The sequence below is a fragment of the Gorilla gorilla genome, chromosome 14 (genome assembly GCF_029281585.2).
Source record: "Gorilla gorilla gorilla isolate KB3781 chromosome 14, NHGRI_mGorGor1-v2.1_pri, whole genome shotgun sequence".
Classification (NCBI taxonomy): Eukaryota; Metazoa; Chordata; class Mammalia; order Primates; family Hominidae; genus Gorilla; species Gorilla gorilla.
Window position 1 is genome coordinate 125,186,791 of NC_073238.2, and position 16,368 is coordinate 125,203,158.

The window sequence follows — 16,368 nt, forward strand, 5'->3', positions numbered from 1 at the left end:
CTGGTCACTCGCTCGTTTCCTCTCCGGCCCTCTTCTGTGTTCTGAGCTACTAACAGAAACCGTTAACTCGACACAGAGTCAACCCTATGCATGTGTCTCACAAATGCCTCAAGCTCTCCATGTCCAAAATGGAGCTCTGGGCCTCCTCCGTCCCCACCCCCTGCTACCCCGCAGGCCTCTCCCTTGGTCCTCACCCTCCTGCACAAACCCGGGAGCTCCAGCAGAGCCCTGGGCTACTCTGCATACCTCACCCATTCTGTACTGGCTCCCTCACAATCCTGGCGCGCCCTCCGCTCCAGTGCTGTGTGTGCCCTTGCTATCCACCACCACCGCCCGCGCAGCCTGCTAGGATGGCACCCGCTGTTCCTTCCCTCTCCAGCCTGTCATCCACATGGCAGACCGCGTAGCCTCCCTCCTTGATGCCCTTTAATGGCTTCCTACTGCCCTCGGGGTAAAAGACAAGTCCGGTTTCTTCCCCTCCCTTTGTGCAAATCTGCCCTTCACTCACCACTCTCCGGGCGCTGGCCTTCTGCCTATTTCAGGGCCTTTTAGAAACTCTGTCCTCACTCTGGAGCATTCCCTCCCGCTCCCCACTTCAGGGGCTCCTTTTTATTCTTTGGGCTTTAATTGAAGCATCACTTCCTCAGAAAGGACTCAACTGACTACCCCCAAAACATTTCACTGGGCCTCTCCCTGCTGCTTTTCCCCTGTTCCCCAGCACGGGCCATAATTTGAAAATCCGCATTAGTGTGTTTCCTGCATTGTGTGTTTAATGTGTGTCTCCACGTCTAAGCTGTAAGCTCCATGAGAGTCCATCGGTTTCATTTCCAGTTGTATACACACAGCACCTCGCACACAGCCTGGCACAGCATAGGCACGGGATAAGTGTTTGATGAGCGAATGAATGAATGAGCTATGGTAAACATGCAGTGAGCAAACTGCATGGGACGGTATCCATGTCCTCATTCTCATAGACATTTATCCTCACCTGGCAGTTCTCTGACTTGCAAACTCCCGTGCTCTTTTCCAAGCAGATAGCTGGGTTCTTTAAAGTTGGAGTTTTCTCACCTTCCTGTGTGTAACGGCCTCATCCCCTGCTCCTCTCAGGTTCCATGTAGTGTGTATAGCAACATGCCTTTTAATTTGCTGGGGGAGTGCCATTTGCCCTTTGGAGCTCTGGCCCTATTATTTAACAGTGAGGAGGACAGATAGCTGCAGGGCACACCTGCAGAGCCTGCCCCCAGCAGCAGCTTGTGTGTCCTGCAGACACACACCCTCCTCCTGCCACGAGATGGCACTCTTCTTCTCCAGTGCGACGGCGCGCACTTTGCTGGTGTGAAGAGCACCGTGTTTCTTGCACCGTCATCATCAGGGATGCCCCCGCGGGATCATTGAGCCGTGCAGGAGCTAGTGGGGAGAGGTTTACAAGGGGAAGGTGGTGGGCGAGGTCATCCAACATGGCTGACCATGCTGAATCCAGATTGGCCACAACATTTAATTAGCATAACAGTTATGCTAACTCCGTGTGTGTGCATGTAAGGCATGAAAGAGGAAACAGTGTTCTGGAGGGATGCACACGTGTGCCCCCATTCCCATATCAGAAAAAGATCAAAATGGGAAACTGAGTTCATCTTTTTTTTTAGTTTTTTGGGGGGGAACCAGAAGTGTGTAGCAGTCTTGGAATCCAAGTTACATGATCAAAAAGTCAAAACTTCACTTTGGACTCAATGTTTCTCAAAAGGAATAATTGTTATCCCTATAGTTTAATGGAAAAACTAAATTTGCAGACTCTTACATTTCTTTCCAACCATGAAGGCTATCGCCACAAAATAGTCTAAGTTTTCTTTTGAAAAAATGTGCTTTTGTTTATGAAATTGGGTTTATGGATCATTTGGGGAGGCTTGGCTGAAAGCCACCCTGGGCTGGGTGGGACACCAGGCGTCTCTGTGGTGCCCATGCCCTGTGTCTGGGGGGACCCTGGGCATCCTTGATGCTGGTGCCTCACAACTGGGTGGGATGCCGGGCACCCATGGTGCCGATGCCCTGCGTCTGCGTGGAACCCCAGGCGTCCGTGGGGCTGATGCCCTGCGTCTGCGTGGGACCCCAGGCATCCGTGGGGCTGATGCCGTGCGTCTGCATGGGACCCCAGGCGTCCGTGGGGCTGATGCCCTGCGTCTGCGTGGGACCCCAGGCGTCCGTGGGGCTGATGCCGTGCGTCTGCGTGGGACCCCAGGCGTCCGTGGGGCTGATGCCCTGCGTCTGCGTGGGACCCCAGGCATCCGTGGGGCTGATGCCCTGCGTCTGCGTGGGACCCCAGGCGTCCGTGGGGCTGATGCCCTGCGTCTGTGTGGGACCCCAGGCGTCCGTGGGGCTGATGCCCTGCGTCTGCGTGGGACCCCAGGCGTCCGTGAGGCTGATGCCCTGCATCTGTGGTTGTCTCTCTAGGCTTCCTGTTTGGGCTGAAAGGAGCAAAAGGAAGAGCAGGCTTCCCTGGGCTTCCCGGCTCCCCTGGAGCCCGTGGACCAAAGGGGTGGAAAGGTAAGAACGTCTGGGAGGGATGGGATGAGGACAGCCTGGCCTTTCCAAGTCCCTCACCTTACAGAAGGTGAAATCCGTCCCCCACTCACGTGTTTGGAGATGAAAATGAGCCTGCATGTCTCTCCCAGCCTCCTGTACCCTTGGCGGTGGCACTGAGAGGGAGGCGCATGGAGCCAGCGGTGCTGTCTGAGCACTCGGCCCCCAGGCTCACCGTCCCTGCTCTCCATCTGCCATCCTCGTCACTGACCTTCCTAGCAGCAGTGAGCCTGATGCTGAGTCCTGTGCTGGGTTAAAAGGGAAAACAGTTATTTCTTAGGCTGCACTCAGGTAGTGTCTCAAGGGCTCAGCTCCAAGGCATTGTAACAGAGGTCTGTAGAGAGCTCTGTCCATAGCAAGGTGCTGGTATAGTCACCATCCCTGGTCCTACTGAGACTCGGTAGAGTGACGTGGTTTGCCTGGGTCTCCCTTCCCGTTGATGAGGAGGCGAACTTGGAACAGGTGGTCTTTGCACCTGACCCTTCCCAGTCACCTCAGGGACTCTGCCCCTAGCTCGAGGCCATCCTCTGTGAGGCTCTGTGGGCCCTGGTGTGGTGCAGGCTGTGCTCCTGCTCACCTCTCCCCTCCCAGAACATGGGGAGCACTTCCTGGCACTTACCACGCCTTGGCCGTTTTGGCGTATGTAGGATGTGCAGTGCATTCAGCACCCCGCTGTGGATGGGCATGACCTGAGAGCAGGCACCGCAGGACCTGGAGGAAGTGGGGCCTCCCCACTGGGCATCCTCTGTGCCCTGGGGGAGCCAACCCCTGCCGCCAGCATGGTGCTGCCTTGCTGCCCAACTCCCTGGGTTCAGCTGTGGCAAAACAGAGGAAGAGAGGTCAGGCACGTCTTCCCTGCTCACCTATGACCTTTCATGACCTTGGCCTCTGAGGCCAGGGCTCTTGCCCTCCCTGACGGCTCCCTGGAGCCGGCTCCTCCCCTTGGCCCGCAGGCCCAGTGGTGGCAATCTTCAGCTCTAAGCACTGAATTCCTTAACCTCCTTCACACTCCCCGCAACTCAACCTATGCCTCTGAATGTGGTCCCAGTTTTTAAGTATCTTTAGTAAACATCAGAGTCAAATTCTGAACCCCATGAGACTATGAGTGAACACTTGAGTCACTTAGTCTGAGCCTCAGTTTTCCCATCTAAGAAATGGGGGTCATAGTGCCCATCAGAACAGGCAGTGTCCATAAAGCACCAAGCGTGCCACCCAGCTCTCCCCGCTGCCTGATACCCCTCTCCCCGCCACACTAAGAGGAATGCGGAACAAGGAGGCCCTCCTCTCCCTCTTCTGCAGGTGACGCTGGGGAATGCAGATGTACAGAAGGCGACGAAGCTATCAAAGGTCTTCCGGGACTGCCAGGACCCAAGGGCTTCGCAGGCATCAACGGGGAGCCGGGGAGGAAAGGGGACAAAGGAGACCCCGGCCAACACGGCCTCCCTGGGTTCCCAGGGCTCAAGGTGAGGAGCAATTTCATCATGAAGCTGGCAAGACACTCTGAGGCCTCCCCAGGTGTCCCGTTCTTGCCTTTTATCTCCTAAGTTTACACAGCTTCAGACCAGCAACACTCATGGACCCAAGGCATGGCTAAACCATTCGAAAAACCCACATACCCCAAGGCGGACTTTCTACACGTCTACTGGTGAGACTGAGAAGGGGCGCTGCTGTGGGAACCGCAGCCTTCAGCTCTTGAAAGAGTTCAATAGGGGGTCACCACGTGACCCAGAAATGCCACTCCTGGTGTATCCCCAAGAGACTTGAAAGCACGTGTCCGCGCAAACACACATACACCAATGTTCACAGCAGCATTCTTCAAAATAGGCAGAAGGTGAAACTATCCAAATGCGCGTCACCTGATGAATGGATCAGCTAAATCTATACAGCATCTATACCACAGAATAGCCCTGACCTTCACGTGGGAGCGAGGTGCTGAGCCATACCACACTGTGGATGAACCTGGAACATGTTATGCCATGGGGATTGAGACCCACACAGAAGGACACATGCTATCACATGGTCTCTCATTCTATTCTTATGAAATATCCACACAGGCAACCTAGAAACAGGAAGTTGATTGGTGGCTGCCACAGGTGGAGGTGGGGGTGGGGGTGGGGAGTACCTGCTTAATGGGAATGGGGTTTCTTTTTGATATAATGAAGATGTTCTGAAATTAGATAAGAGTGATGGTTGCACAACCTTGTGAAAATACTAAAAATCACTGAATTTTATGCTTTAAAACAGTGAACTTTGTGCTATATGAATTATATCTCAAAAAAACCTATCATTTTTAATGTAAAGGACATTATTTATTTATTGAACATTCGCCTTCTCAAGTTTAGCAAGAACTGATTCAGCATTGTTGGAAGGCTTCCTTCACCTGATAAAAAGCAAAACCTTTTGATTTTTAAACTGTGCACGTGCTTGTGTGGAGGTGTGGACCCCACACACATCAGCTCATGGCCTTTATTCTGTGCCTTATGAAAAGGTCACCTGCAGCAGACCTTTCTTCCGTGGCAGATTTTAGCTGACCAAAGAGTTCAAAGTGAATTTCAGATGTAGACAAAGAAATTATACTTTTTGTTGATTTTTTAACTTAAAAAGAGAACTCTGGGAAATTTATAAAGCAAAAAGTTCATTATTTTACATATTCAGCGATGGAGGAAAAACAGTTGGTCAGGACACTTGGCCAAGGAAACTTAAAGGATCTGAGCCCACAGCATGGAAGGAACCGCAGCCCCGCAGAGCTGTGTTGCTGACGGCCATGACTCCCAACTTCTTCATGGCACGGAGCTGTGCAGGTGAAAATGAGACCCGGGCACCTTGCTGATCCATGCCCTAGGTTTTCTCAGAAAACAAATAGGAAAATTCAACAAAAAATAGCAGGTGCTCATTTTATCCCAGCTTAAAAAGGATGCGATCTCCGAATCATGGCTGTCTAGCAGTAAAAGTGGCTCTAGTATTCAGAAAAAGTGCGTGGGGTGAGAACTGCACATATACCAATGGCAAAGCTAGTAGGATCCTCAGTTGTTTAAAAAGTGACTGAATATTTCCCAGAAGCCAAATGGACCCCATTCTGTGTCCCTGAAATGTCTAAAACCTTCCAAGCACACACGTCCACAGAACTTTTGTTCACACGCCTCTGGCTGTGCCTGGTATCCTGCACTGGATTCTATGATTGTGTGTATGGAAACCACACTGAAGTGGGAATATCTGAGACCATTTGGGAGTTTTCTGGTTAGTTTTTGTTTGTTTGTTTTTATTGTTGTTTTTGGTTTTTAATATTTGTACTGGTAGAGTCTGGCAGGGCGCTTGAAGTGTGGGAGTGGGTCAATAAGCCCATCCCTCCATCCATGTACCCAGCGTGTATTGATTGATTGGGTCTGGTCTGTGTGTGAGGAACTCTCCTAGATTCTAAAGTAATGTTGCAAAGCACTAAATAAATCAAGAATCTGTGGAATTTTCTAGAAGGGAAACTCCCAATTACTTGCAACATTGCATTTAATTAAAGCAACTCCACACATTCCCATATTCTTGGAAATAGCGTCAACCAAGATATGTCAAAAGCTAGCACAGCTCACGTTTGAAAACACAACGCTGACGGGTACCCTGCTCATCGTGGAAAGAGCTAGACGCGATTTTCCAGGCTGCGATTTGAGAGTCCCTGCAGGCAGCTTCTCTCTAAAGTATCTTTTTCTCTCAACCTTAACCTCAGTGCAGGAAACAAATTTCTATTAAATACCATTTATTGTTCTCAATATTATCACAAAATTTTATCCTCCATACCTGGATTAACCTGCTTGGCTCCTAAACGACTGTGGTTTAGAGGAAGCCACCTTGACTTTTAGTTCAGTGCTTCTCAAAAGGCACCGAGCCCGTGGATCCCTGGGGCCTCTGTGGACACGAAGGCAATGATTCAGCTGCCCCGGGCTGGGGCCTGCACATCTGCACCATTGGGCAGAGCCCAGGGACACTGAAGATGGGCCTAGGACCTGGGTTTCCCTGTCCAACCACCTGTGGCTACTTCCACTGCATTGTATTTACTTACTTATTTATTTATTTGTTTATTTTTGGAGACAGAGTATCACTTTGTCACTTAGGCTGGAATGCAGTGGCAAGATCTCGGCTCACTGCAACCTCCACCTCCCTGTTTCAAGTGACTCTCCTGCCTCAGCCTCCCGAGTAGCTGGGATTACAGGTGTGCACCACCACACTCCACTGCCACACTCGGCTAAGTTTTTGCATTTTTAGTAGAGACAAGGTTTCACCATGTTGGCCAGGCTGGTCTTGAACTCCTGACCTCAAGTGATCCGCCCACCTCAGCCTCCCAAAGTGCTGCGATTACAGAAGTGAATCACCGCGCCCAGCCGCATTGTAATTATTTAAAATTAAAGAAAAGGTACCATCCAGTTCCTCAGTCCCACCATCCGCAGTTCCAGTGCTCCACAGCCACTGCGGCCAGTGGCCCCACACTGGGCAGCTGGATGGGGGCGTGTCCAGCATCGCAGAAAGTGCTCCTTGGGTGGCGCTCGGCTTGGCGACGGGTGACTGCCTGCCAGCTGTGTGAGATGAAAAAGCTTGCCAGCCATCTTCTCAGATGCCCTCACAGTACAAAGAAGGAAGACATTTTTTTGTCTGTTTTCCACAGGGAGTGCCTGGCAACGTTGGTGCTCCCGGACCCAAAGGAGCAAAAGGAGATTCCAGAGCAATCACGACCAAAGGTCAGTTCCTCTCTGGCCACGCGGCCCCTGGGGCACTGAGCCTTCCTGTGGGCACCTGTCTGGGCAGTTTCACATGCAAATCCCTTTCTAGGTGAGCGGGGACAGCCTGGCGTCCCAGGTGTGCCCGGGATGAAAGGTGATGATGGCAGCCCAGGCCGCGATGGGCTCGATGGATTCCCCGGCCTCCCAGGCCCTCCCGTGAGTAGCCACAAACTGCGGCAGCTCCGTCCTCTCTTCTTCATCCTTCAGGTTCTCCAAACACCCCAGAAGCAAACAGTATTGACATGAGCACTAAACCAACCTGTGCATAGGACAGGCTGCTCATTCTGCTCATTCTATTTCTAATGAGCAGAAATCAGACTTTTTAGGAAACGGTGAATTAAGTTGGAAGCCAAGCTCCAAATGAACATTTAAAGGTCAACAATCAAATAAATATTCCTCCTGGTGTAACAGACTAAGAACCCTCCCCCCCCAAAAAAAGTAGACTATTCTAAAATGGGTGGTTGAACCCTATTTTTCCAAGGTAAATCATGAAATATACAATTTCATTTTTGCAACAAACACACACTGGTGTTGAAGGAGGGGCTACCTAGTAGCCTGCAGAGACCCCAGCATCATTTCCTCAGGGGAGGCTGGGGTCAGAGGCGAGGGAGGCAGCCATGGTGGGAGACAAGACCCCTTCCTGTGCACCCTCCAGCCTCTGAGCCTCTCCTGCCACCACGCCTTTCCCACTGCCAGCTCTGGAGCATTCTCTTCTCAGAAGGACCTTGCAACCTTATTTCTCATGTCTTTTTTTCTAGATTCCATTTTCCTCCCTCTAGTCACCAAGCCTGTACCTCCTTAAGCTCTTTGTACTGGTTTCCTGGGGCTGAGGTCACAAACTGCCACAGACTGGGCAGCTTAGACATCAGAAATGTATGGTCTCACAGCTCTGGAGGCTGAAAGCCGACATCAAGGTGTCTGCAGGGCTGGTTCCTTCTGAGACAGTGCGGGAGGATCTGTCCCTGCCTCTCTCCCAGGTTCCAGGAGCTCTGGCATTCCTTGGCTTATAGACGGCTGTCTTCTCTCTGTCTTCTCATCATCTGTCCTCTCTGTGTGTCTGTCTCTGGGTCCAAATTTCCCCTTTTTATAGGGAGAGCGGTCATATTGGAATGGGCCCATCCTAAAGACCTCATCTGACCTTGAGCGCCCTCAAAGACCTTATTTCCAAATAAGGTCACATGTCTAGGTCCTGGGGGTTAAGACTTCAGCATCACTGGAGGGCGATTGAAGTCATAATCCTCTTTCTCCTCCTCAGAGCCTCACGCCTGAATTCTATTCGCAGCTTATTTGCCTCATTCCATAACCCATGTCTTCTCTAGTTTTAACGTGGGTCATGTCTGTAATAACACTCTTGAGTGCAGTGGTACAATCAAAGCTCATTGCAGCCTCGAACTTCTGGACTCAAGCCATCCTCATGCCTCAACCTCCTGAGTACCTGGGACCACAGGTGCACACCAGCACACCCACCTAATATTTTTAAAATTTTCTGTAGAGATGAGATCTCTCTATGTTGCCCATGCTGGTCTCAAACTCCTGGGCTCAAGTGATTCTCCTGCCTTGGCCTCCCAAAGCACTGGTTTTATAGACATCAGCCACCACACCCGGCCCACATTCTTACAATTTAAGTGCAGTTTTTTGGGGCCAGAGAACACAGATAATTCTATGATTGGGTATCTTAAAAATCTCATCTGGGAGGCAACAGGGTTAAATAAGAGGCAAAGCCATAATTGGTCACTTTAGCCAGAAGAGGAGGATGAGTGATGATTCCTGTGGTTGGAACAGTCTTTGGCCTGTTCAGTGTCATGTGGGGTGGGGGTGGTGAGTGTATGTGTGGTGTGTGGTGTGCTCATGTGTGTATGTGTGTGGTCTGTTTGAGTCTGGATTTGTTACGGTAGTGGTGGCCTTCCCTGGAGTTGGTGCCTTGTGAAGTTGGTGACCAGGAGGTGCACCTGTCCAGCCATGGGGTTCACCCACCCCTGCGGCTCCCAAGCCTGGCTGCCAGTCCCAGCCCAGCTGGGGGCAGGTGGTCGGAGCAGGGTTAGGGGTAGGGGTGAGGGTTAGAGTCAGGGAGAACCTTGCAGCCTCAGCTTCCCATTCTCGGGGTGTAGGGGCTTTCCCAGTGCTTGTGTGCCTTCCTTGTTTGGTGGCATCTCTAAGCCAAGAATGTCAACTTCTGCCTTTAGAAAACTCGTGATCCTGCCTGTGCCACCTTCCAGTGGCATCATCCCCACTGCTGTCCACTAAGTTTGGGGCATCTGCCCTGTGATCTCTGCAACAGCCTTGCATCCCCCTCCCCTGTGAAAAAAAGCTAAAACACAGGGGTGCACCACTTAATCAAGGTCTCATAAATAGAGAGAGCTGGACCGGTGTCCCTGCCCCGCTCCGTCATGCCTTTGACAAGGAAGGGGCAAGGGGCTGTGGTGTCGGTGGAGAGCAGGGTTTGATTTCTTATAAGCAGCCGCCTCATTGTCATGAGAACACCCAGCCTCGTCCCGTGGCTCGGCAGATGGGCGGGGGCTTACGCGCATGGCTGTTCCACCAGCACGTGGGGACAGCACCGAGCCGTGCCGTGGTGTGTGCGCAGGTCACACCAGCATCACTGCTGCCAGCCTCCCCACCCCATCCCTGCACCTCCCACCAGCTCCCCCCCAAACCCCCCAGTTGGTGCTTTCATTCACAGGGCAGTCCCTCTCCATTCTCAATCCTGTAATCTCTCCTGACTTCTGAGAGGCACACGGCTCTTTCCTTGTCCAAATTAGCTTCCTTTCCTTTAACAACGTAGCATCCCTTAAAATAACAGCCGTTTTACCGATGCTAAATTATAACAACAAAATAATGTGTTTCTCTCTCCACCCACAGTAGAACACAAAAGCCTGTGCCTTTGCTGTTCTGGGGATGAAGGCCCAGGCTGATGCAGGGGAGCTGGCGGGTGGGAAGAGAGAAATGCTCAAGCATGTACATGTGCCTTCCAGAACCGGCTTCCATGGCATTGCTTAGACTGCTACACAGTCTGTCACTGGCTCCTGTGACCTGGCTGACCATGGCACTAGGTTCCTGTTCATCTCTGTTGTCTTTCTGTACTGGATCCATAGCTCAGAATTCCGGGAAATGGGAAAGGAAACAGGGAAGTCGAGGCGATCTTTAACATTAGTATATATTTTAAGAAATAAACTGAATTTTCACACAGGGTGATGGCATCAAGGGCCCTCCAGGGGACCCAGGCTATCCAGGAATACCTGGAACGAAGGGTACTCCAGGAGAAATGGGCCCCCCAGGACTGGGCCTTCCCGGCCTCAAAGGCCAACGTGGTTTCCCTGGAGACGCCGGCTTACCTGGACCACCAGGCTTCCTGGGCCCTCCTGGCCCCGCAGGGACCCCAGGACAAATAGGTATGAAGGAATCCTCCCTTTTACCTTTCACAGTCCTGAGACATTCCACGCTTTCCTTTGTCAGTGTAGACGTTTCCCAGTAGAGTCAGATGAGGATGCTGTTTTGCCTCATCTGTTCTCGCACGTACAAGGGATGACCCAACTGTAAGGTTTCTGAGCCCCCACCAGCCTCCCCTCAGCAGCTGAAACATGCAGCCTCTCCTGTAGGACTACAGTGACAGAGGCCTTGCCCGGAAGTTCAGAGATGGCTTTCCCGTTCCCTGCCCACTTCAAAGCCTTCCTGCCTCCACCAGCAACATATATGACACACCTTCACACACGTGCATGCCCCAGACAAGCCAGTAACTCTTGTCTGTTTCAAAATTGCCTCACTCTGTCCTTATGTCTTCCCCCAGATTGTGACACAGATGTGAAAAAGGCCATTGGAGGTGACAGACAGGAGGCCATCCAGCCAGGTACTCTGGGAAGTGCAGGTGGCTTTAGGACACTAGAGAACTCTCGGTCTGCTGGTTAAGCTCTTGCAGTATGCGTGGGATAAGAAATATTAATAATATGTGCAAGCCACGTTTGATTTCCATGGCACAACAGAGTGGCCTGGTGAGCACTACACATTGCGTGAATAACAACCTGGTAGAGACGGAGAGACGTTTAACCAATCCCCTCTTGTCAGAAATCCTTTTTCACTGGAAAGCACCAGTGCATTCCAAGTCAGCTCCACAGGCACGTGTGCTGCCAGGAGGGTCCAGGCAGAGGAGGCTGAGCCCAGCCCAGACGGTGGCCAGGGTGTCAGGCCAAGATGGGAGCCTGGTCCAGATTCCCAGGCACACAGACCAAAGAAAGCTCCAAGAGTGACTGTTCTTGCAAGAGAGCCTCTTAGACAAAGGGCTCTCACAATACCCCAGCTGGAGTGTCACTGCTCCCAGCCACACCAACCAGAAGTGCCTTGATTTAATTTTGCAAGGTGGCTGATTGCTGTGGTTCACTCTGAAAGTAAACAGAGTCACAAAGGAGAAGTCAAATAATTCATTTTGAAATCGCAGGCTATCTCCATTGCTGGCAGATGCTTCCAGACAAAAGAAAAGCATCCACACTGACTTGCAGGGTAGCAGCCGGATTAACTCGGTTTGCACCCAGGCTACTGCCCTGCAGGAGGGAATCAATTGTTTGCCAGCACAGTGCCAGTTTTTATTTGACTAGACTGGCTTAGTTTGCATTTTATACGAATATTTTTATTTCATTACACAATGAAATTAAACTTTTATTTACATCAGAACCAAGATGAATTAAATCATTAAGTTACTCTGATCCCAGAATGGTAGCCGGTTTGCACGGCTTGTGCTTTTGCCCTTGGGGATCCCCAAGGCCGTGGGACTCAGCATTTAGGATTGCTTGGGCTCATCTTTTCTCCTTTCTGTCCCCAGGTTGCGTAGGAGGGCCCAAGGGATTGCCAGGCCTGCCAGGACCCCCAGGCCCCACAGGTAATGCACGGAGGGAACCTGGAGTGCACCCAGCCTTCCTCCCACATCTTCACACTGCTGTGTCTCCCCCGCCCATCTTTCCTCTGGTCCTGCATCCCCCACCCCAGACATGGTCGTGTCCAGCATCTCAGCACAAACTGGTCTTGCGCCTACAGGGAGCCCACTGTCATTTGCCACTATAGAAAAAGGAGTCTGGTAGCTGACACTTAGTTGGGGCCAGGCTAGAAGAGAAAATTCAGCCATGGCTGCAGGGGAACGCCCCCAGGGGCAGAGATGGAAGCCTCGTGTTTAGGACTGGAAAGGGGTTGCACTTCTATGTATTTTCTTTTTATGCCTTTCCATCGCAGGATCTAGGGGAAGAACCTACAGGAGAGGATTCTTTCATTTGGGTTTTGATTAACAGGAAACGGGAATAAACAAGGCTAGAGTGCTTTGTCTCTAGCACCTGGGAGGACCTGGGCTTCTATCTGCTGGCCCAGGCCATCTCTCAGCCCATGTGAGAAAGAGTCCGGGCGCCCTTCACAGAGCCCATGCCTAACGCCGCCTGCGTGTCCAGTGTTGGCGGTACAGGCCTGGCTGGCCACCACTGCCGTCCCGCCTGCGCTGTGATTCTGCTGCCCTGCACTCCAGGGTCTCCGTGGGCCTGTGAGCATCGGGGAACACAGAGCCAGGGCTTCCACTCAAGCAGGAGGAGGGCTGGACCCTGCAAGGTGGCTCTATGCCTGTGTCCATCAGCCTGAGAAAAGCGAGTTCTCTGAGCGGTAGGAATTCCCCTTTGGATGTCTCTTCCACTCGGCCTGTGATGGGGCTGGGGAAGCATGTCACTTGGGTAACTCAGTGTCGCAAGCACCAGACACAGCCAGAGCTGTTCTCACTTGTTTCTTCTGGAACTAAGTCCCCACCTATGCAAGATGAATAGTGCAGACAGGTGTTCTAGATGCTTCCTGCTGCACAAATCATGCCCTCACTGCTTCCCGTGATAAACTGTAGAGAGCGACACCAGTGTAGTATGAACAGCACTGAGAGTTAGGAAAGTGGACAGACACATTCTATGTGCCCTGCACCTTAAGGGGGTCTTCGGAGTGCACCGTGATCACAGGGCCTGGGGAGCACAGGACAAATGCAGAGGTATCATGTGCACTGTGAGCAGAGGTAAAGGCTCCTTGTGTTGTCTTCTGAGAACTGAGCTTGTATCTTCCGCGTTCCATTAGACCTGCCCCCGGTCTAATTCCATCCATGGATTTCAACACCGTCACTCATACAGCAACCCCCAAAATGGTGACAACTCTGCATTGTCTCAGATGGTCGGGGAGAACCAGAGGCCAGCACGCTCAGCACACACCCAGACCACAGCCGTGTGCCAAAGCTGGTCTCCGGGAAAGCTCCAGCGATGCTAGTGTGGGTTTCTGTGTCTCCGGGGCTCCCCCAGCCATGCCCAGTTATTTCCATTTCATGCCCAGGCCCCCATTGCTGGGAGCCCCTTGCTGGCCTCCCATCCGCTCCTCCCTCTCACTCCTGCTGTCCGCACTCCACTTTCTAAGAGTGAGGGTGGGTTTGCATCACACACATCCCCTTCCCAAGAGGTGCCAGGAACAGGGATAAAAAAGCGTGGCAGTTGGGTTTTGTGACATGGCTGAGGAACCTCAGCCCTTCAATTATCAGAAAACACTTCTGGGGCCCACACACTGGGCCAAGCAGGGTTCAAGTGTTTGAAAAGAGTCACCTCATAGTCCTCGTGGCGTCCTCATGAGGCAGGCAATCCATCTCCCCACTTTACAGATGAGGAAACTGAGGCACAGAAAGTTGTCCGTGGTCACGCAGATAGAATGGTAGGGCCAAAATTTATAGCCAGGCATCTGACCCCACCTCCAAAGCCCTCCTTTAGAGCACTGTAGAATCTAAATATTGGATATTATCATTCTTATGGTTCCAGTCCGTAAACAGGATTTTAAACACTGAAAATCATTCGGTAAGCCTGGAGGTGCTGTTTCAGGCTGATATTCCCCCCAGCCTCATCATTTCCCGGTTTCATGAGATCCACGTTAAGTCAGATGCCAAGCGTGACCATGCCCATTTATCCTCGTGGAGCCTGATGTGGTTTGTGGTTTATTTGGATATTTAGGTGCCAAAGGCCTCCGAGGAATCCCAGGCTTCTCAGGAGCTGATGGAGGACCAGGGCCCAAGGGTTTGCCAGGAGACGCAGGTCGTGAAGGATTCCCAGGACCCCCAGGTGAGTTGAGATCAGACCCCCATTCAGCCCCTGGGTTCCAGCGGGGACCTGTGTGTGGTTCATAAGCATCCAGCTCTATTATCTTCCACTTTGTAGAAGCTGTTTTAACAAATACTTGACAACTTTTGCATTTGTCCTTGGGAGATTAGAAATTCTTGATTTTTCATAACTGATATTGTACTGGGTTTTTGCAGAAGCTATCTACAGATCTTGCAGGAAAAAGGAGACAGGTGTTTCGGAATGGCTGTCCTCCGCAACACCTGTCTCCCAGGTATGTCCTCAGTGTTAATAATGATTAATATTAAACATTCTAAGGGCAACACAAAGTTATCCTCTCCTGAAAGAACCCTTAAAGGCATAAATAGCCCTCTCACGATGTGGCTGCAAGAGCTTAAGGCATTAATCTGTATGTGGAGGAAAATGAGGTTTCCCTTAACCAGCTCTGGTGAGGAGTACCCACTTGCGTGTCAGCATGCTCTGGAATGCAGCCAGGCGTCTGCAGACATAGGTGTCCTGCAGTTGTGCCACAGGCGATGTGCATGAGTGTGATGGCACTGCCTTGATTGCAGGGGCATACACGTCTTTTTTTTTTTTTTTTATGAAATGGAATCTCACTCTGTCACCCAGGCTGGAGTGCAGTGGCACAGTCTCAGCTCACTGCAACCTCCACCTTCTGGGTTCAAGCGACTCTCCTGCCTCAGCCTCCTGAGTAGCTGGGATTACAGGCATGTGCCACCACACCTGGCTGATTTTTGTATTTTCAGTAGAGATGGGGATTTCACCATGTTGGCCAGGCTGGTCTCAAACTCCTGACATTAGGTGATCTGCCCGCCTCAGCCTGCCAAAGTGCTGGGATGACAGGCGTGAGCCACTGTGCCAGGCCGCACACATCTTCAATAGTGTTTGTCTAATGAAACCATGGAAGCCATTATGGACAACTTTCCACCCGAGATGAAACATCCTTCCACAGGGTCCTGGGCAGGTTCCTGCAGCCTCTGCTGGAGTCCCACTTGTCACCTAGAACCTGTGGCACATTGGAACCCTCTTGTTGCTAGAAAGTTCCTCCCTGGAATACAGCCTGCCTCCCAGGGAGTTCTCAGTGGGCTGTTCCTGAGCCACACAGTTGACTTCCTCATAACCACACACCCTGAGAGAGGCGGCCACATCTCCCACAGACATCTCATGAACAGGCAGAACTGACCCCGGGAACACACACTTTATTTTAATGACATCATTCCATGCCCTTGGAATTCTGAGCAACCTTCTAGGACCCCCACTTATCAGGATTCTTTTCCAACTGGGCTCTAGAAACTGAATAAAGTGCTCCCCATGTCTGGAATATCACACAGAACATCGGGACTGTTGCGCCCTTAGGTTGAACATCCTGCAAATGTTCCCAGTGAAGACTAATTGAACCCTGCCCCTCCCCTGACCTCCACTCAGACAGCTGATTTAAGCCTCAAAGCAGCATTGTCTGTCCGTCCCTGATAGATGGTATCTTTCGGAATTTCGTGTTGCAGCCCATAGGGATTGTTCCAAACCCTGACCCTGTTTCCTTTCATATGATGCGTTTCTCTATGTTTTGCAAAATTGGGAAGCAGGCTTCCTGTGTCTGTATCAAGGCCCTGGTAAAAACAACTCTGCATTCGAATGAAGCAAAGGAAGTCTCCATGCCTCTGCCCCAGGGGTTGGTCTCTGTGGTTTTGTTGCCCTGCTGGAAGTGTCTAAATATTTAGAAGTGTAACATTGCCACTCTCATGATTTCATATATACCAAGTTTAAGCATTCATGATTTTGAGAGAAGGATAATAATTCCTGAACAGCTTCTTGCTGTGAGTGTGAAAATTCTCTGGTAATTGTGATTGGAGTGCCCAGCCATGTGTGCGTGAACGCCATACGGGGCTCCCCTGTAGGGGGGAATGGATGGGATGCAC

The 16,368-nt window shown here is 51.4% G+C and overlaps 1 protein-coding gene and 1 long non-coding RNA gene across 2 annotated transcripts in view; one reads left to right on the forward strand and one right to left on the reverse strand.

The window, feature by feature from the left end:
- Positions 1-16,368, forward strand: part of COL4A2 (collagen type IV alpha 2 chain) — a 205,353-nt gene that overhangs the window by 148,344 nt on the left and 40,641 nt on the right. The window contains exons 21-28 of the mRNA XM_004054731.5: positions 2,446-2,538; positions 3,874-4,037; positions 7,223-7,295; positions 7,387-7,493; positions 10,525-10,726; positions 11,122-11,181; positions 12,148-12,204; positions 14,327-14,434. Of these exons, the coding sequence (XP_004054779.5) occupies positions 2,446-2,538; positions 3,874-4,037; positions 7,223-7,295; positions 7,387-7,493; positions 10,525-10,726; positions 11,122-11,181; positions 12,148-12,204; positions 14,327-14,434 (864 nt within the window). The remainder of the gene's footprint in view (positions 1-2,445; positions 2,539-3,873; positions 4,038-7,222; positions 7,296-7,386; positions 7,494-10,524; positions 10,727-11,121; positions 11,182-12,147; positions 12,205-14,326; positions 14,435-16,368) is intronic.
- Positions 1,881-8,220, reverse strand: LOC115930405 (COL4A2 antisense RNA 2). The gene is made up of 5 exons (XR_008671056.2): positions 8,132-8,220; positions 3,194-3,389; positions 2,786-2,822; positions 2,628-2,690; positions 1,881-2,459 (listed from the first exon to the last, which is right to left on the reverse strand). It is a non-coding gene; the product is annotated as a COL4A2 antisense RNA 2 (long non-coding RNA).